We start from the raw sequence: 21,081 nt of genomic DNA on the forward strand, positions 1-21,081 counted from the left end.
CTCCCTCCCTGTCTCAAGTAGTCTGGAGACAGATCAATCCCTGTCCCTGTTCCAATCCATGCAAAAAGGTGCAGACTCTAATTGGAAAAGTCACCACACGGTAAGCCAGCTTTAACTCCTCCACTGCACAGTCTTGGCTATGGGATGCAGAAACCACCCACTGCTTTTCTCTCATCTTTGTAAACATCTAAGAGACTCGGGATCTTCATCCTTCCCCTCATTATTTATCTACTAACTGCTGTCCCAACAGAAGGGAGATAGACCTCTGTTGAGATAGACCAAAGCACTGTCCAAGGCACTGACGACTTGATCAGGCTCTCTGCAGATGGGCACTTGAGTCATTTGCTAAAATAAGCCCTATAGGCATTTGGCTTGACCCCAGTTTAGTATTACCTCTCTAAATACCCTTGTCCCATTTCTATGATAGGACTATCACAGAAGAAGATGCCCAATGAGAAGATTAAGGGAAAAATTGGTAAATGGTATATATTTAATATGAATGAGAAATGTTTACTATAAAAATGGAGTTTAAAACTCAAAACGATTCTTTCATAACACACCAGAGTTCAATGCCAGCATGGTTTGAAAATGAAGATTTCACTTAGGTTTTCCAAAGAATGTTAAAAAATACAGTGCGAACAATGTAGAAACACTTTAGAAGACACTAAAATTTGAAATTTCAAAATAATTAAGTTAGCATTAGATAACCACATCTCAATTTCCAAGCTTCCAAAAATGGAGAAAAAACTTTTAGTTTACCTCAGTATTTTAAAAATCAGGTTATCTGGGGCAGTCTGAAGATTCATTCTCTCAGGTATTTTCAATTAAGAATAATGCTATGTCTTCTAGAACCTTATCAAGCATTATCAATGATCATGGAGTCAACTTCAAATATGTTTTACTGTTTCAGTTTGTCACATTTAATTTTCCATTAGATTAATATGCTAGGCTTTTTCTGTGTTTTTGTTCTTGGGTAAGTGAATGATTTATTAGACCTGGTACTCAGTTTATGAGCTTTTCTCATTTCAACTTGAAGAAACTGCAAATATTTATAGAAGATGAACCATACATATCTGTTCCTGAAAAATGTCAGGATATAGCACTCAAATCAAATGCGAACAGAAGCTATTCCCTAACACTACATACTGTGCAGATTTAATTTCCATTGACATGTTTCCCTAAACAGTTTTTCCCACTACAGTAATTCCTAACCCCAAAACTCCTGAAATCTTCAAATGTGCACTCGCATATTACTCTGAGTTATGGGTATCTAAACAGTCATATGGAATTTAGTAAATAACCACATTTTAAAAAATATAATTGAATCCTGTTAATCTTACACCATGAGGAAAACAGTAATTATGTTTCAACTGATTTTCCTTTTATTTTACTCTTTGATACTTCAAGGGTGTTTTGTTTAACTCACAATAGAATTCCAAATGTAGGCAATTAGAATGCAAGGAAATAAACCAACAGAGTATACAATCCACAAGGACAGAGAACATGACCGGCTTTGTTTATCAATACATCTCATCTATGTAACACAGTCACACTCAAATGTGTGTGGACTCAAATAAGCAAGCCCCATGGGTGGGACTGCAAATCAGTAGAACCTTTTTTTTTTTTGGAAAGATTTTTTTTTTTATTCATGAGAGAGCGAGAGAGAAAGGCAGAGGGAGAAGCAGGCTCCCAAGGAGCAGGGAGCCCGATGCGGCACTCGATCCCAGGACCCTGAGATCATGACCTGAGCCGAAGGCAGACGCTTAACCATCTGAGCCACCCAGGCGCCCTCAGTATAACCTTTCTTGAAGGCAATTTGGCAATACAGGTAAAAAGCCTTAGAATTTTATATACTCTTTGACCACTAAGTCCATTTCTAGGAGTTTATCCTAGAAAAATTAATTCATGTGAGCAAGTACCTGAATTCTAGAATGGTCAAAGGCCATAGCTTTTTAAAAGCAAAACCCTGCTAACAACCTAATATCCTGAATAAGAACTTAGTGTAGCGCTCATCAGGTAAGTACTGAGCATCTGCTACATACCAACCACTATTCTAGGTGCTTTACCCCACTCTTCAATAAACTTCAACACTCACACCCACCCTATAGGGTATTACACTTGTCCCCTTTCCTCAACTCATTTGGATGAGGTAAGTGAAGCAGAGGGAGGTTAAGCAACTAGTTTAAGGATACCCTAGAAGGAAAAGAGTCAGGTTTCAATCCAGCTGCCTGATCCCAGAGCCCCAGTGGTACCTCCAAAACAATGTTGTGGGGGGCGGAGGGGGGAGAAAAAGGATTTCTCAACTCTCCTTACCCCTTACCCATTCTTTCTGATCTTCCTATGGGCCATGTCTTCAAGGTGAAAGTCACGAAATAGAAGTCTCACAGGCACAATCCACAGCTGTAGATCTCACTGACTTTGGTGTTACAAATAGCAGGACTTTTGATTATCTTTTTTTTTTTTTTAAGATTTTATTTAATTGAGACAGCAAGACAGAGAACACAAGCAGGGGGAGAGACAGAGGGAGACGGAAAAGCAGACTACCCGCTAAGCAGGGAGACAGACACAGGGCTCGATCCCAGGACCCCGGGATCAAGACCTGAGCCAAAGGCAGACGGGTTAACCAACTGAGCCACCCAGGAGCCCCTCGACTGTCTTTCAAATATGAAATTAAAAAGTTTTTTTCTCTCCTCAATGTAGTACTGTTCTTCCAATTCTTCTTTCCCCACTTATGAAACATAATGTCAGCAGAATTGTATTTCATTGTATGGAAAAGATAAGTAAGAAGTCCTAAATAAAAAAATAGACACAGAATGAATTTCATTTTCATACAAAATATGGATGGCTTTCTTGATGAAATTTTTTAAAAAAAATTCTAGTGCCTGATTAATGACCTACGAGCATGGGGACTGGTTGACATTCACCGGTGGAAACGAAAAGGCAGACCGACAAGAAGCATGCCGTGCGATTCCAGGCCTAGGTATGAGGGTGCCTGGGCTTCCAGGGCACTAATTTGGGAGCAACGAAGTAAAGAATTCCCAGTAGGTACCAGGGCTGCTAGGTCAGGGGTCCGGACAAGCAGCATTGGACTGCATGTTGAAATGTGGCACCTCACACGGAGCAGCAAAGACGACGGAGCCTGGAGGTCTGGGCTCCCATGTAGCTTCTGGTCGAATCCGTTTAATCTTTCGGAGATAAATAGTGTAAGCAAAACAAAAATAAAAAGCTAGATATAATATGTGTAAAATCAAATGAGCAAGCAGTCAAGGTTGTTTTATTTTTACTTTATTATTAGCTAGAAAGACTTTTCACTAGGCAAGTGTATTTCTTCCAAGAATTGCCCCAATGTGATCTCAAGAGTCCATGTTAAAACGCCTTTTCTGGAAGCTTCCTTTTCTCAGTTGTTGTATTCCTGAAGAGCCTGGGCCATGAAGAGTTTGCCTAAGTTTTGGGCAGTGAACTCCTTGATGTTCTGGCAGTAAGTGTTAATCTGGCCTGTGCATTTGGGAAAGTGAGAAAGAGAGTCACAATGTTCCACAAATTATAAAATGACCTAGCACACTAGGCAAGCAAGAAAATCAGAATACATAATCACCAGAATTTTATTTTGTTTTGTTCTCAATCAAGAGTTTATAGGAACCAATTCTGTTTGTCCATATCCTTGTAATACAGAATGTAAATTCTTTTGAAAATAAGCTATCTTCCACTCTTGGTTACGTGGAGACGGAAGAAAAACAACAGCAGTTAGGTACTATTAGCTATCAATCAAAAGGTACTGACCTTGGGGCTTGGACGCACACTGTACTAACACAAGTGAGAAAACAACACTGGCTCTCCTCAGCCAGGCACAAAGCAGCTACCAAATCACAGAACTGCAAACAAAATGGACCACCTGACCCAGATGTGCACAGTACAGTAGTTTTCAGGCTGTGCTCTAGAAATATTAAGGGTTCCTTTTCTGGCCCAAGACAGAGCAGAAGCAGAGCGTCCCCACCAAGACAGGGGTCCATCGCTGCTCTTTAAGTCTTAAAACTAATGATCTAATCTGATGCAACATTTATGCAAGGTATTTTATATATATATAATACAAGTCTGTTTGAATTGGAATGTGTCTCGGTTTCCCAAATTTATGTGTGTTCTAGAAGGTTTTAAGAATTTGGAATCTGACCCCCCCCACCACACACACACACACACACACACTGAAAATGTATAAATGGAACTGAGAAATTGTAGAGTATTAGCTTTTTTTTGAGTGGGGTTTTCACTCTAAAAAAATCTCTCACGGACAACCGGCTGAATGAATCAAACAGTATTTAGCAACATTTATACAGAAATAAGGTTATCACAGCTAAATAAGAGCAAAATCAAGTCCTAGCATAGGACACAAGACCCCACCACTAAAAAATAGTGTTAAATGGTAGATACTCCCAAAGTACAACCAGAACTGCATTCCTATTGCTACAATGTAAGTCAAAGTAAGGGAAATCCTTTTCCTCCAGTCAGAAAATCCAATTCAATTCAAACACCCACCTACAGACGTGGGTTCAGTGCTGGGCTGGAACATGAAAAGTAAGCAGCTTGAGCTGAATGATCTTCTGCGTTATGGAACGTAAATATTTTTCCTTGGTTTCTATGAAAGATGACTCAAATAAAACCTTTCCACTTTAGAAAGTTTATAATGCCATCTCAAAAATGTTTAGCTAAACATAGAGTGAAGAAGCACTGAAAGGACCTTAGAAATAACAAAGACTGACAAATTCTTAAATTTCAGAAATTATAGGTGCTAAATTCAAATTCATCATTCAACCATTTTAAATACACTAGGTTTTATGATATATTTTTCTGTTTATAAATCTCTCCTTGTCTTCTGCTTCCTAAGGAAAAGAGAAAACTAGCCATGTTTGCACTGGCCAACAATACCTGCAATGAGCAGAGAATCCATCCTGGCAGGAGGCTGAGGAGGTTTGAAAAGTTTGGACAGATCCTCCTCAGGTAGTGGGGGTTCTCCTCGACTCTGGCGCTGCATATTCTCCTGCTGGCGACGCTGCTGATACTAAAATTCAGAGAAGAAATGATTTGGTTATTTTTCTCTGAGGAGAAAAAAAAAAAAAAAGACCTCCATCAATTATGCAATCAGCAAAACCCCACTGCCCTGAATTCCAACCTCAGTTTTATAAATGGTAACCCATGGTAACTCCTCCTTCTAAGAAGCTAATAAATATGGCAACAAAGAAAATTCCTTTGTTGGAAACTCTAGTGTCACTTTGGGCTCTAAGAGTCTATTAACTAATGATATCGAAAAAGCAAACTGGTTATGTGGGAAACTGGGGGCTTAAAAGGCAAAGAAGCTCATGATTAGTGAGTGGAGTGATTTTACCATTTATGACAATGGAGTAGATGACAGCATTAGAAGTATGACTTACCTTAACTGTAATAATGAAGTAATTAACCACCACATGGGGGAATTTTTTCAACTTTATCCTTACCGACCAAAACAATAATACTGATGATGGTGATAACTATAACATCATCATCATCACTATCATTATTATTATTATACTAGTAAATACTTCTACTAATCAGCTGTGCTTTTAGCTCTATAGCTAAGAATGAACATTAGCTTAGGAAATGCTCAAAAACTGTCAAACTAGGGGCGCCTGGGTGGCTCAGTCGGTCAAGCGGCTGCCTTCAGCTCAGGTCGTGATCCCAGGGTCCCGGGATCGAGCCCCGCATCAGGCTCCCTGCTCAGCGGGGAGCCTGCTTCTCCCTCTCCCTCTGCCTGCCTCTCTGCCTACTTGTTCTATCTCTCTGTCAAATAAATAAATAAAATCTTTAAAAAAAAAAAAAACACTTAAAAAAAAAAAACCTGTCAAACTATGGACTCCTAGGATTCTCAGAAGAGAAGGTGGGGATACATCTAAAGGTATGGATCAACTACAAACTTACTGAGCCAATTACAATCAAGAGGTAATACTTATGGGGTGCTTACAATGGCAGAGGGAAAATATCCCACACAGAGCCTTAAAAGGTGAGGTAATGAGAAACCAAGGTGGGCTAGTAAAAAATTTAAGTTCTTGGGTTCCTAAAGAAGGGAAGTACCTTGCTTTTTGCAAAGATTTCTATACTCATTATAGGGTTTGAGGGTAGAAGCCAGACAAATTTAAAAAGGGTTGTGAATGGTGCTGGTACAAATAAACATCAAATGCAAAATTTTAAGACATGCTGGAATTCTGGAAAATGACTGTAAGACTAGTTTCCAGAATCAACTGTCTCTGAGTTGACAGATTTTCAATTTGATACTCCAGGTTGCATCCTTTCCCTATGGGAAGAACCAGCAGGAGAACGGAATCAAGCGAGGTTTTTCTGTCCTTCCCCCCACCGCCACCCTTTAGAAGTTTTTCACTACTGCCATCTTTAACCAACCATCCTCTTTTCAGTTAAAAAGTATATACTTTACAGATTTATATGTGTTTTTTAAATTCTAAGTACAGTAGAAACAAAGTATTTTAAATTTCACTATATATGAACATTGATATTAAAAAATTTTTTTTAAATATTCTCAGAGCCACCTAAGTTGTAGTTGTGCTGAGTTAACACCACCAAGTTTAAAGTACATTTTAATGAACACACGGTAGTCATACAAATGCTTTCACAGGTAAACATTCTGGAATCAACTTATCTATGAATCAAATGTTGTAAGAATACTTCAGAGCAATACAGTCCAAAAACAATATTCCAGGAACTGTGAAAATCATGTGGCCTTCAAGCAACATGAAAAAAGAAAAGGTTAAATGGCCATAGCAGTATATATGTGCATATGAGAATATTCAGGTAGCTCTAGGGTTTTTATCTGTATTATACTATTTCACAGCAGTTGGTCTATTATTTCCTATCAAAACTGCTTGCTCTTAATCACAACTGCTCAGTTTTTCAAATGAACGGAAGATCGCTAACTATGCTGCAAGGAGCCACTACCAAACCAATTACAGTTAGTAAAGAAATGAGCTGTGAGGCTCCAGAATCTCATTGCCTCTGACTTTCTCAATAAATGTCTCTCTTATTTGCATAACACTGCCATCGTGATCTGAGCTTAATATACCAGCTCTCTTTAAAACAGGTATGTTTAAGTACAACTTAGAAACAGTGTGTGGTAATAAATATGATCGCTACTAGCTAATAGTTAACGCTTTATCAAGTATGATTTTGATCACTCTGAAGCACCACACTTAGAAATGAATCCCGGGCGCCTGGGTGGCTCAGTTGGTTGGGCGACTGCCTTCGGCTCAGGTCATGATCCTGGAGTCCCAGGATCAAGTCCCGCATCGGGCTCCCTGCTCGGCGGGGAGTCTGCTTCTCCCCCTGACCCTTCCCCTCTCATGCTCTCTGTCTCCCATTCTCTCTCTCAGATAAATAAATAAAATCTTAAAAAAAAAAAAAAAACCTGGTAAAACCAGGGGTGCCTGGGTGGCTCAGTCAGTTAAGCGACTGCCTTCGGCTCAGGTCGCGATCTCAGGGTCCTGGGATTGAATCCTGCATCACGCTCCCTGCTCAGTGGGGAGTCTGCTGCTCCCCCTGCTTATGTGCATGCTCTCTCTCTCTCTCAAATAAATAAATAAAATCTTGGCGCCTGGGTGGCTCAGTTGGTTGAGCGACTGCCTTCGGCTCAGGTCATGATCCTAGAGTCCTAGGATCGAGTCCCACATCGGGCTCCTTGCTCAGCAGGGAGTCTGCTTCTCCCTCTGACCCTCCTCCCTCTCATGCTCTCTATCATTCTCTCTCTCTCAATAAATAAGTAAAATCTTTAAAAAAAAAAAAAGAAATGAATCCCGTGTATGTCGGATTTTCCCGTAACACCAACCTGATGTTTCTGCTGCTGCTGTTTACTCGTGTTCCTCATGTACGTGTTATATTTAACTATATCTTGGCTCATTTCATCCACTCTGTCCATCAGCAACTGTAGATTCTTCCCCAAATGGTTGCTGAAATGTAAATATACTGACATGTCATACTTTAAAGCCAGAGGTCTGCCACTGCTCTAAACACCTCTGAGATATTAAACTGATTTGCCATTTGCTATAAGAATGAGAGCACACAACCGCATAAAAGCAAGGGGACAGCAAAGAATCTGAGTCAGCTTGTTACTAAACTTCCCATACTGAACCCACACCTGTAACCACCAGAGTATCTGAAATAGCTCAGTTTATTATCAGAGCATACATGTATCAGAGTAGGAGCTGTTACACGTATCTAGCAGGTTATCTATAATGTATGTTTTCTGAACAACCAAGTTTAACCTAAGCTCAGTACTCCTGCACCCTTTTCTTAGGCCACTTAGCACTGCCCCCTCCCCAACTGTGCTCCAGAGCATTTAAATCAGGAGCCATGGAAAGGAGGAACCAGACACTAAGACTTCTGGTACATGATTCCTCTATCCAGCAGGTTCTAAAAGAACAACAACAGCATTTATTCTGCAAAGCCAAATGAAGAAAAAAAGAGGGCTCCCTCCCTCTTGCCCTTCCTAGAATCCACAGTACATTGACACTTCTTTTCCTCTCCAGAAATTTCTATTGCAACTCATTTACCAAAATCATCTTATAAAGGGATGCTCACGGTTAGTACAATCACCACCATATTCATTGATTTCTGCCTGCAACTATCTCTTACCATGGTAAAGCCTGCTACTGCATACATATACTCTAAAAATACCTAGTTAACAAATAGTATTCACTCCTTCATTTCAAACAAGTATTAAGCACCTATTACATTCTGACTTCAGTGTTAGCAAAGAGAGAAGCGATATGAATGAGACATTCATGGTCTCTGTTTTCACTGAGCTTACAGATGATTGGGAGTAGGGAGGAGAAAAAAGGTAGAAACACTTTAGATAGTATGGTTGCCCTATCCCTTTCCCTTATGGAGAGGACAGGCTGAAAGCAAGTGATTAGAAGGAATCAGCCAAGCAAAAAAGTATTCTAAGCAGAAGACAGCATTAGTGCTGAATGCCTGAGATGGGCAAGTACTAGGCAGATAAAAAGAAGAGGTCCAGCATGGCTGGAGCAGTGATAGGTTATGGAGGTCAGACAAACACAGATGGGAAGCCATTAGCTGCACCACAAAACACCCCAACAACAGTTAGTGTGAACGAGACTCCTCAACTCCAACTTAAATGGTGCCCTTGAGTTGCATGTGTTTATGATATATTTTGTCTTAAATTTTAAAATGACCACTCTGGCTGCTATGCAGAGAACAGACTGGAGAGTAGAAACCAGGAGATGAGTAAAGAGTCTACTGTGGAGTGCTGGCAAGGATGTAGAGAAATCGGACACCCATACACTGTGCTGGGAAGGCAAAATAATGGTCAAGATGGTAGATTTTATGTTACGTAAATTTTATCTCTACTTTAAAAACTACACACATAAGCACACAGAATCTACTGTGGTATTACAAAGAGAACAGTGGTGGCCTGGACGAGGATGGTGGCAGTAAGCATGGGAAAGCATGAGAAAAATGGGCAGAAGTGAGAGAGAAATCAAGGGTGACTCTCAGTTTCCTGGCTTGAGCAGCCAAATGTTGGTTTATGGCATTTACAGAGAAGGGGCAGGCTGAGGAAGGAACAGACTGGGAATGTTGGGAATAAATGAAAGTAAATTCAGTTACAATATGGATCCTAAATGGACTGTATCTATAACCTGGAGAAAATTAGCAAGTTTTGGCTCTTTCTTAAATAGCAGAAAAAAGCACAGAACTGGTGTGTGTGTGTGTAAATAAATGTACCATCTAATCCCAGGTCTGGCACTATCTACATAACCTTGGCCCAGTGACTTGGCCTAATGACTTAATCTCTTTTTCAAATGTTTCAGTTTTTTGAAAAAGGGCTTTTTTCAAATTAAGTTTTCATATTTTTCTTATTCCATTTTAATTTTGTGAATCATTTTTTAACTTTAAAATATTTCTTTTTCTTTGGAAACGAGATTAAGTATTTGTTCCTGTTTTCTTCTAATTTCTTAACAGCTTGATTTTAACTTACCTCTAATTAAGTGTCTGGGCCTATGGTGAAAGGTGAGTGAATAAAATGATTTGCTCTACCAAGTAGCTAGTCAAATGTCCAGATCCACTGATTATATAGCCACATTGTGTTCTAAACAACTTCAAGGTTAAAATTTAACAATACTCTGTCACCTAAATGCACTCTTTCAATACATTCTAATGAGTACATATGTACTCTGCTAGTCACTTTGTCGGACACTGAGGCTTAAAATCTGTAAGACACTGCTGCACTCCACCCATCCTAATGAGAAGACAGGAATGCACCCAGATAAACACAGCACAATGGTGTCATCGTTCTAATAGAATGGAAGCACAAAAGATAGCATGGCAGAACCAGATGAGAGTTTCCAGATTCTCTGACAGCTGAAGTTAAGAGTTTTTGAAGAGGAGTTGGAGACAAGGAAGGTGGGAAGGACACTGACAGACACTGGGTGAAGGCAGTGTGTTCAGACACTCTGGCATGAAAAGCATAATGCCTTTGAAGAACTGCACAGAAGGGCAGGACTGGGAAAAAAGAGAGCAGTGAAACTAAGAGGCAGACAACAGTCATAGCACAGAGTCTTGGAAGCCAGGACTAGAAGTCTGGATTCTATTCTAAGGCCAATGGGGAACCAGCCAAAAAGTTAAGCAAAGGAGTAATATGATCATACAATTTGCATTTAGCAAGATCACTACAACGAAAGAGGAAAAGGTTAAAAGCAGGAAGTTAGGAGACTGCGAAAGTAATCAGGAATAGAAATAACGAGACCCTGGTCTAAGGTAGCAAAAGACACAGAAATAAGATGAAATCACGCCAGGAATGTACACACGAGAAGACAGACCCTGAGGAACACTGATCTTTAGAGATGAGCAAAGAGGGATCACCATGGAGAATGAAAAGGGACCTCACAGCGTTGCAGTTGCACAGACTCCAAAAAAAGGTATTTCAGGAAGAAGAGGTCATCAACATATTAAATGTTTAAGCGTCTACAACACCCAGTAACATGGTGATAAAGTCGTCCTTTATGACTTTAGTGAGAGCTCTGACAACACAGAATAGGTGGAACACTAAGAAGTCTGACTACAAAAACAGATGAATGCAAGGTGCCTGGGGGGCTCAGTCAGTTAACCACCCAACTCGATTTCGGCTCAGGTCATGATCTCAGGGTTGTTAGAATGAGCCCTGCATCGGGATCCACCCTCAGCATGGAGTCTGCTTAAGACTCTCTCTCCTTCTCCCTCTGCTCCATCCCACCACCCCATACCCGATCGTGTGCACTCTCTCTCTCAAATAAATGAATGAATCTTTAAAAAAACAAAACAAAACAGGTGAATATGAACCAAAAGGTGAAAGGAAATGGATAATAATGGCATGAGGTCAAAAAGTGCTTTTTTTGTAACTTTGTTTTTTAAGATGAGGGAGACTTGAATTTAAACATCCTTATTCTTGGAAGATGTATGTTCAAATATTTAGGGGTTAAAAGTTATGTCAGGAATTTACTTTCAAATGGTTCAGAAAAAAAAGTTATGCATTTATGTATATAGATAGCAGGTATAAATGTGGCAAGACAGACCACTGGTGAATCTAGGCAAAAGGTTTATGTGTGTTCATCAGATTGTTTTCTTTCAGTTTTTCTGAGGAGTTGAACATTTTCCGTTTTTTTTAATGGGAAAAACAAGTCAAGAAACCTAACAGAAAAGAACCAGTACGGAAAGTAACTGAAGATATCTGAGGAAAGAGAGTGTAGAAGAACCCAGTCAGATCCCGAGAAGGCAGGATGGACAGGAATGGAGCACCAACCCTCTCATTTCTATCAGTGGGAGAACTGAGGCCCAGAGAGCTAAGCAAGAAATGCTATCATTACTATGCAATTAGTTGTTAAATAAGTCATTTATATGCTGAAGTGCAAAAGGAATTCAGAGAAGAGAAAGATCACCACAAACCCTACCCCTGGGCGATGGGCAGGAGGATAGTGACACTGGAGAAAATCATAAAGGAGAGTTACTGCCATATGCAGAGACAGATCCATTATTTGTTCCTACACCTTAAATCCTGGAGTCTGACTACACTAATTATAGCAATGAGAAAGGTGCTACTAGAAGAGACCCTCTCGATCTACACCAAAAAATGTCTTTAATATAAAGTAATATTGCTAAATATATGTAATTAGCGAAAGAACACAAGCATAGATATGTGGCCTTTAAACGTTTCATAACATTTTTATCACTACAATGTTCTTCAAAATATATCCAATAAGGAACCCTCAAAAATCTGTACAACAGATCTTGAACGGGAAAAGGAATTAAAATAATACCTATTTCAGATAACATTCACAGGAAATCAGGTCCATTACCAAGAGCAGCTTTATGGGGATCTTTTCAGTACCCATTCAACTAGAATACTGAACCAGGGAGTTACTGTTAGGAGTTTCAATAATATAGCCTTTTCTTTTATTGTCAAGGAAACAAAGAACTGAAAAACAGCTCACTTCAACAGATGTGAACCAAGACACGCAGTGAGAAGTCTGCTCTGGCTGCAGACTTAATGTACAAGGCCCACCCTTAGTTTACTTGTTTAAAGAGGAAATAAAAACAGAATTGTTTCTTCATGTGTGAAAAGCTGAAGGCTTGGGTAACACATTTGTAAACATTAATAAAGGCTGTTATGAAACAGCCATTGCTAGAACTTCCAGCCAATAAAATTAAAACTAAAAATTAAAAAAATTCTCGGGGCGCCTGGGTGGCTCAGTTGGTTAAGCGACTGCCTTCAGCTCAGGTCATGATCCTGGAGTCCTGGGATCGAGTCCCGCATTGGGCTCCCTGCTCGGCGGGGAGCCTGCTTCTCCCTCTGACCCTCCTCCCTCTCATGCTCTCTGTATCTCATTCTCTCTGTCTCAAATAAATAAATAAAATCTTAAAAAAAAAAAAAATTAAAAAAATTCTTTAAATGAAAGGAAATGTAGTATGCTTTATTCACAGCCTAGAACAAATATATCAGGTAAACCAAAAAGTGTATCCACATACGGGCTGTGAAAAGCAAGACCAAGCAAAATTTGAGGAGCTTCTTGGGCATGATTTCTGATGTGGTTTCTTAGAAAAAAATTTATGGCGACAGGCCTGACTACCATCATGCCATTGATGTAAGAAATTAAAATTTGAAGGGCGCCTGGGTGGCTCAGTTGGTTAAGCGTCGGACTCTTGATTTCGGCTCAGGTCATGATCTCAGGGTCGTGAGACGGAGCCTCGCGTCAGGCTCCACACTCAGTGGAGAGTCTGCCTGAGACTCTCTCTCTCCCTCTCCCACTCAGCCCCTCCCCTCCTGCCCCTCCCCCCACTTGCATGCTCGCCCTCTCTCTCTCTCTCAAGCAAATAAATCTTAAAAATAAACTGAAATTTGAGATGTACAGAGTCTTTTAAAACAGGACTATCAGTCTGGATGACTGTAACAACCCATCAGCATAGGCGCTGCTTCAGGGTTGCTTCATTTTTTTCCTTCCAACAGCAACACAAATTTACCTTTTAAATAATTTCACATGAAAAGGAAAGGGCCCCTCTTTCTATTTCACATAAGATACAGAAGATAGAAACAGTAATAAAATATTTGTCTAGATCTTAGTTGCTATGGCAAACTGGGAACATTTTCTTGGCTATTATAAATGCTGTTTTGGACAAACAGACATTATGGACCAGCTCACTGGTAATTTAAAGCACAAAAGGGCTGTATTTGTTTTGTATGCTCAATAAGCTTGGGAAAAGGTGAAGGCATATATTATATAAGCAAACACTTCCATGTAGTAAATTTAAAATTATTGTATAACTACATATACTCAATACATCAAATTGTAACCTTGCATGCTAAAGAATGTTCTTAGTGCAATGCTTTAAATACAGGTGTGCTCAGTGTGTTTGTAAAAGCAATGAAGAATTAAGTATGACCTTCTAAAAGAGACAAATTAAAGGACTATTATGAATATATGTTTGCAGTCAACAGTGCACTCTTCAGTGCCAAATTAGCCTTGAAAGCTGGCTGTATCACTTAGCACTCCGTTCACCATGCAGTTTCCATCTCCTTCCTCTGTACATACTTTCTCGTGGCCCCTATGATGGATTCATGCAATACAAAGTGTCACTTCAAGTACGGTCCTATCCAGCCCAGAGCATGGAGAACAATACTGGGCTCTCAGGTCCTCCTGGGTTTACCCTACTTGTCTTCTAACAAACAAGTACAAAGTCTGTATGTTCTTTTGCACAAGCTTCTATCTGGGATTAGAGAAATCTGATAAACTGAGCCTCCATTCCAAACTGGTTGCTTAAGAAAACACACCTTGTTTTTTTCAGTCATCCAACAAATGCATACAGACTGACTACCTACTCTGTCTATTTAATTTCATTCTACAGGCCTGCTGCTAGCATTCTCCCACCACAAAACAATCAAGCTTAACGGGCACTTAAGAGGAGCTATATAGACGATTCTGCCTATATTTCTGTTAAGAGCAATAAATGCTAGGAAAAGAAACATTAATTCCATAAAGGAAATAATCTGTTTGGAACACCTCAGTCAGCATTTTACCAATACAATAAATAATATGTAGCAACTAGGTAGCTAAAGCAGTCACAATGGAGGAAGTTATGTCACCACAGTCTAAGACAGAAAAAGCAGTGTCAGGTTCAGAAAATCCTAATTTTACTTGAAAATCCACATTGGAAATTCACTACTAATAGAGTCTGCATCTGAACAAGGGCAAGTGCCACCAGTAAAACGAAGAAGCATTTTTGTATTTTTCCTGAGCATTATTAAATATCCCGACATAATACCATAGGCCTCCAAGGACAGTGTACAATAAATAAAGCTAAGCTCCCCCCCCCCCGCCAAAAAACCCTCCCCCATGGGCATTTACCCTGTATCAAAAGCAAAAATGATACAGCAAAGGCATCAGAGGGTTCTTATAACAGGAATTATTAGTATTCAAACACTTTCATTTTATCAGTTTGGCTTTTTTCCTGGGATCTTAGCAGGGCTGGACAAATACTACATATCATTACATATGTCTCAAGAACCTCAAAATATGCTTGGATAATTTTTCTCTGGATCGATGGGTTAAATTCTAAGTGAAAGAATCTTTTGCAGAAAGTGATTAAAAAAGGACTTTTCATTAGACAGGGTCACTTACCTACTAGCAAGACTGAGCAATTCATGTTTATCTGCTACAGCTGACTTCTTCTCAAGCTCCCACATTAGGACGTTGATCAGATGTGAATTTTTAATTACAATCGGCACTTCTTCAAACATGTGCTCAAAGGTGATATTTCCCTTTTTCAATCTGTGAAGCATGTTAAAAAATACTTTAGTCTGGTGGTCAGAAGTAAGTGTTAAATTGACTATTTCATACATTTTCCCTAATTACAGGCCCTCTCCAGGATCTTTGTTTCATTAGGACTCTTTAAAAAAGAGAAACTAGTTTTACAGAGTCAAGCATAAGTCGAATGATTTGAATAACACTGAAAACAATCCAAGTTTGAGCTATACAGCCCAGAAAAAAAGATTCTTGGCAGAAGAAACTATTCTTTCTTTGTAATCAGGTATCTTCAAAATTTCACTGATACTAAAATGTAAATGTCATGGGTAGTTATGCTATATAATCTGTATCTAAAACATTTAAAATAAATAGATACAACAGAGAAATACTTCAGTTCTTGGAAAGTTCATTTTAAAAGCCTACCAAACTAAAGAAACTAACAACTAGCAGAACACTCACAGGATATCCTATACACAATGGTTCAGAACACAGCAAGAATGCAATTTCTCATTAATTTAGTTGTAACTATCATACCCAGGAATTGTTCATGAGTTAGCTTTTAAAACGTTTTGCACCTTAATTTCTTTAGAAGCTATTGGGAAACTAGCAAAGAACTGTCCTACATGAAATCAAAGCCACTAACTTCAATTTAATAAGAAATCAAAACTCCCAAAGTTAACAGAAAATGAAAGAATTCTGAATTTTTAAAAATTTTAATGTAAATATTCCAATGCCATTATGTAAGATCATAAAACAGCTTTACCGATTAAGTCTGTGCATATCTATCACCCATAAAATTTCCAAAATGCCACATTCCTTACTGATACCTTAAAATGTTTATGTCTTTCCCATCCCCACCCCCCATGAAACAGGCGCTCAGAAAGTAAGACATACAGCTTACAATCATCCTGATACAGAGCTCACAGTCTGACAGCTGCCGGTCACTCATCCCACCTCCCTTTATTTAATCATTTATTTCTTCAAATTCAGTAGCTAATTAATTCCCACTCCAACTGAATTCACCCACAGTGAGAACAACAGATGAGACACTCCATAAAGAACAGTTTAAACATGGAAAGGGAGAAATCAAGTGGCACTCGGCCATGCAAAAGACTTCTACCATCCACATGGCAAAAGCATTACCACGCCACCACTACCAAGGATTCAACAAATGTGGCAAACTAAAATCTTAAAAGGAAAACAGCCAATGCTTTACCATACACCTCACAGGCCCCCAAACACTTACGCTTCAGGAGAAAAATCCTTCTCTTTACAAACTTCCATCAGTTTAGGAGTCAGTCTATATGCTTTCAGTGAGAGAGACCCTTGGGCAGTTTTTATGGGATCTCAAATAGGGAAAAGAGAAAGAAATTACTAACAATTTCGTTACTGACAATGCTTTGCCTGAAAGACACTGGTTCTAGGCACACTGTTACTTACCACACGATATTTACAAAATGAAGATCAAAATAAAAGATCAGAACTCAATCTGAAGCAGATTAAAACCAGTATAGCGAATAGTTAAGTGAAAATGTAGGAACCTTATCATCCTACTTGGAATTGGTAGAGTAACTTCCTCCCAACGTTTTAAAAACAGAAGATTCAAAATGCAGTTATTTTCAAATCTATTCATCAGCTTGAACCAGAAATCTTGATGAAAATTAAACATCTCATATGTTCTATACACCTTATATTCATCTTGTATAATTAGAAGAAAAATACTAATGAATATTAAATGTGAAAATACACTGCATGCATTTGTGTAGTTCAGTCGAGTAATTTAAATGAATAGCCCTGTGAACAAAATTTATCCATCCTAATAGTCACTGTCCAAATTTTTTAGTTAAAACAGATTCTAAAAATGAAATGACTAAAAAGTGCTATCACAAAAGTGTCTTTTTAGTTCCAGAGAAACTCATTTTGTCAAAACTAGCTGCTTACACACTCCATGAGTAAGGGAGCTTAGCACTTGCTGCATGATAACGGCTCCGGCATGCCAATATTCGCCTAAAACCTGTGTTAACATTCATGTTGTCTGAAACTTAACACAGTGAAACTTTTAGCAATAGGTGATAAAATGAAAACCAAAATAGATTGAAACAAGTGGAAAATTCATCAAGGTCTGATGATGCAATGTTTCCAGCCAATATAAGTACACTTTAACAACTTGTTCTTTACTGTAATCCAATTGTTAACATACTGAAACAATTTTGGGGCAGCTCATAAGATTGATCGTATTCATTAGTATTTTTTCTGACAGATACTCAGGACGTTACATTTACTTCTCAGCTGGAAACTATATGCAAGTCTGCCAGATATGGCAAACTGTGAGTGTTTGGGGAGGGGGAAGGCTATAAAGCTGTTAAATTGCCTACAGTTCTGATACAGCACAGAACATCTGGTCTGGAGAGCTTGAGGAAACACCATTAAATAGGCCGAAAAGAAAAAAATCTTTGTGCTAAGAAACAGTCCAGGTTTTGTACGCTGCTGTCAGAGGTATAAAAAAAACTTGGCACACTGTGTTATGATTGGTCAGTCACGTACAGAGCCAGACACTCTAGCAATTGGGGTTTGTTAGACATCTGGTCTAGTTCCACCAGCCCCTTCAAATGAGGGAGGGGAGATGGAGGAATAAAAATGAAGCAGCTACTCCAGCATTCCAAAATGTACACATCAGGGCTCTGATAGCAAGAAAAATAAACAGAAAGAAGGAAACCCTGTCTAGACTTAGCTGCTGCTGAGGCTGCTGCAGAAACAGGGTTGGTATTTACTTGAGAAGGCCTTCCAGGCTGCTCTTAGAGGCAAAAAGACAGAAAGCAAAAATAGTAGTAATAACATTAAGGGAAGAAAAGAATAATAAAGGAAACTCCTACTAACCGTAAATGAGAACGACAGATTCTTCAATGGCATGCTGGTAACTGAACTGAGAATCCAGGAGTGCTCGGGTGACGAACGAGCCATAGTACGTGGACTGGTACCAACCCACGTGGAGGTGATCGATGTTGACATGGCGAAGGCTGCGCATCATTTCCATTTGATATTGGACTAGATGATAGGGAGGAGGGGGTAAAAGAAAAACTATTTAATGATGCCACAAATAGTAAAAAACAAGCCTTTTTGGAAACCTGTTTTTACACAACTATTTATTAGCTAAAGGACACAACACAGTTTCCAGATTTAAAATTCATTCAGTTCACCTATACCGAAAATGAATTTAAGCTTTCAAATCATTTCAAATCACTGAAGCTTTCCTTTTTTCATTAATGAAATAACATACTGCGGAAAAGTTACTAAAAACAACAGTAATAATGCCTTGTTCTAAACAAGAAATTATTTATTAAATGTGGTTTCCACTCCCTTCTTAAAACTCTTAAAAATAGTAAATGTTTAAGAAAAAAATTGTATAATTGCTAAAATGGTTAATTTTAAGACATTTCATTTGAATTAATAAAGTGAGAATGTCTTCTTCAACACAGCTTTTAGAACTGAGAAGTTAAAATCATCAAGAAAATGAATAGGGAAACAATTAACTACCACATTATTTAAATACGAACAGAATACAAGCTGTAGCTGATTTAAAATATAAGAATTCATTTTTGCCTTCATCTGGTGCCCCCTGCTGCATATGCTAAATTTTAAAAAAAAATCTTTTTTCTTGCGTGTGTGTTCTTTTGCGTTACGTAACAGATATTAATTTTTCATTAGAGTTATAGGTTAATCACCACGTATAGAATGAAAAGGTTGAAAGACTTTTACTTTCATCAAATTAATGACTATAATGTCTATTATTAACTTAAAGCAATATTACTAGAATAGGTGCAAACTGAGACTATAATAAGTAGAAGATTTTAAAAAGCAATAGAGTCCAATAATGAATAGCAAATATGTAATACAGGAGACAATTTTATAGTCAACATAATAACCAAGTTACTTCTATTATAATGAATGTACAACTATGTGGAGTAAATATATTTGCTTACCTTGGAATCTAACCTATTTCATTTTTAAACTTTTAATCAGGCTTTAGCAAAAGTAAAGTTATATGCCTGTCATTTCCTTGGTTATAGCACTATGGTTTAATAAAGCAAACAAGATTCAGGATCATAAAGTATGAAAGAATCTCCCTCAGATGGTCACAATCTTATTTTTTCAACGTTTGTTACTAGGCAAAGAAATTATAAATCTGCTTATTCCAAGGAAGGTTATATTTCTCATGATAAATATGGCAGCCAGCTTTTCAACTATTCAAGAATTTGGTTTTTTAGTTTTTCTTTTTATATACAATATGATGGCCTCAAGAAGAAGCAGTATAAAAATAATATGATAATCTTATATCAATTATCTTTTATCTTAAATTTTTGTCCCTCTGGCACATAACAGACCTCCTTTCCAGCTACTTTAACAGATTTGTACGTATCAACCACATAAATATGGTATAGAACCACTGCTATGGCCTCTTTCTGCTTTAAAATTCCCGCTTTTAAATTAAAATCACCCATTTGACTAATGGAATTTAATCAAATACCACAAGTAAAACAGGAGCCAGTACTATTCATTTTAAAGGAATAGGGAGAAGGAGATAGGGAGAGATTACCAAGCAATTGACAGTACAAACATGGCTTTATAGGATGATTTCTTTCTGCCAATGTACAATTTAGGTGTAATATAAGCAGAAGTTAGATTCAATCTGCAACAGTAGAAAAAAAAGAAAAGACTTGGAATCTTGAGATCTAGGTTCTCATACTAGCTCTTAGATTGCTCTTAGATTTTTCCCATGGGGAATCTTGCTGTCCAGTTAATGATCCTTTTCTGATGCTCAGCCTTCCCACCTCCAGAAAGATCAGAGAGCACATCACAAGCAAAATGTTGTGACTCCACAGTGTTCATTAAATATGCTAATTAAAGTAATAATTTTTCTAAAGACTAAAGCAGAGCCTCCAGCATGCATTAATACCTAAAAAATGCATTTCTCTGGAAGAGTCTGTAATCTTACTAAGTCTCTCCCCAAATAGCCTGAATACAATAGGTTTTATAATAGCATTTTCAGGATGCAGGGGGTAAAACAAACTATATGATTAGTAGCAAACCTCCAAATTCCTTCTTCACCCAGAATCTTACCTATTTTATAGCTCCTTGGACAAGAATGAAAATGAAGTATTCCTCTCAGCTAAAAAGAGACTAAGGGATAGGAGCTTGTCATTCTACAGGAAATACCACTGTTCCAGTGTATTTACTTCTTGAGAATTGAGAAGTAGAGAGATGAGCTTGTAAGGCTCTAATAAAAATTTATTTTTAAGGTTATAAAGAGTTTTCATATGACCTAAATATGGCAAATAAATATTAAAATGTAAGGGGTAGGACCAAGACAGGTAAGTTGATAAATTGCTTCTAAAAATCTACAAGGCACTGGAATTTCACTATTACCCAAAAAATACAGTCTGGGCCTATTCTATGTGAAATGTCCAAATATTCTCTATTTCGGTTTGGACTTTCCACCCCAAGTTTAAAAATTAAAAAACACAACTTAAAGAATGTCCTCTTGGAGGTGTCACACAAAGAAAGGATCTTAAAGGATTGCAAGTGCCTGGGTGGCACAGTTGGCTGACCATCCAACTCTTTGGTTTTGCTTCAAGTCGTGATCTCGGGGTCATGAGACCGAGCCCTGCGCTGGGCCCCATGTCGGCCTCTATGCAGCGTTCCATGTAGGGCTCCATACTCAGCACAGAGCCTGATTAAGATTCTCTCTTCCTCTCCCTCT

At 38.4% G+C, this 21,081-nt stretch overlaps 1 protein-coding gene across 3 annotated transcripts in view; it reads right to left on the bottom strand.

The window, feature by feature from the left end:
- Nucleotides 1-2,631: 2,631 nt before the first annotated feature.
- EIF3H (eukaryotic translation initiation factor 3 subunit H) overlaps nucleotides 2,632-21,081 on the bottom strand; it is a 94,723-nt gene continuing 76,273 nt past the window's right edge. The window contains exons 3-8 of one of the 3 annotated variants that reach the window (XM_035011793.1): nucleotides 18,201-18,368; nucleotides 16,570-16,669; nucleotides 15,198-15,347; nucleotides 7,859-7,979; nucleotides 4,921-5,053; nucleotides 2,632-3,185 (exon numbers count right to left, since the gene is read on the bottom strand). In XM_035011793.1, the coding sequence (XP_034867684.1) occupies nucleotides 3,181-3,185; nucleotides 4,921-5,053; nucleotides 7,859-7,979; nucleotides 15,198-15,347; nucleotides 16,570-16,669; nucleotides 18,201-18,368 (677 nt within the window). In that variant the 3' untranslated portion in view covers nucleotides 2,632-3,180. Of the gene's footprint in view, nucleotides 3,186-3,268; nucleotides 3,496-4,305; nucleotides 4,631-4,920; nucleotides 5,054-7,858; nucleotides 7,980-15,197; nucleotides 15,348-16,569; nucleotides 16,670-18,200; nucleotides 18,369-21,081 lie in introns of those variants that run through there. The other 2 variants (XM_035011791.1, XM_035011792.1) reach the window with 2 other exon arrangements.

This window comes from Mirounga leonina, unplaced genomic scaffold, assembly GCF_011800145.1.
Source record: "Mirounga leonina isolate KUSES-001 unplaced genomic scaffold, KU_Mleo_1.0 Mir_165, whole genome shotgun sequence".
NCBI classification, from domain to species: domain Eukaryota; kingdom Metazoa; phylum Chordata; class Mammalia; order Carnivora; family Phocidae; genus Mirounga; species Mirounga leonina.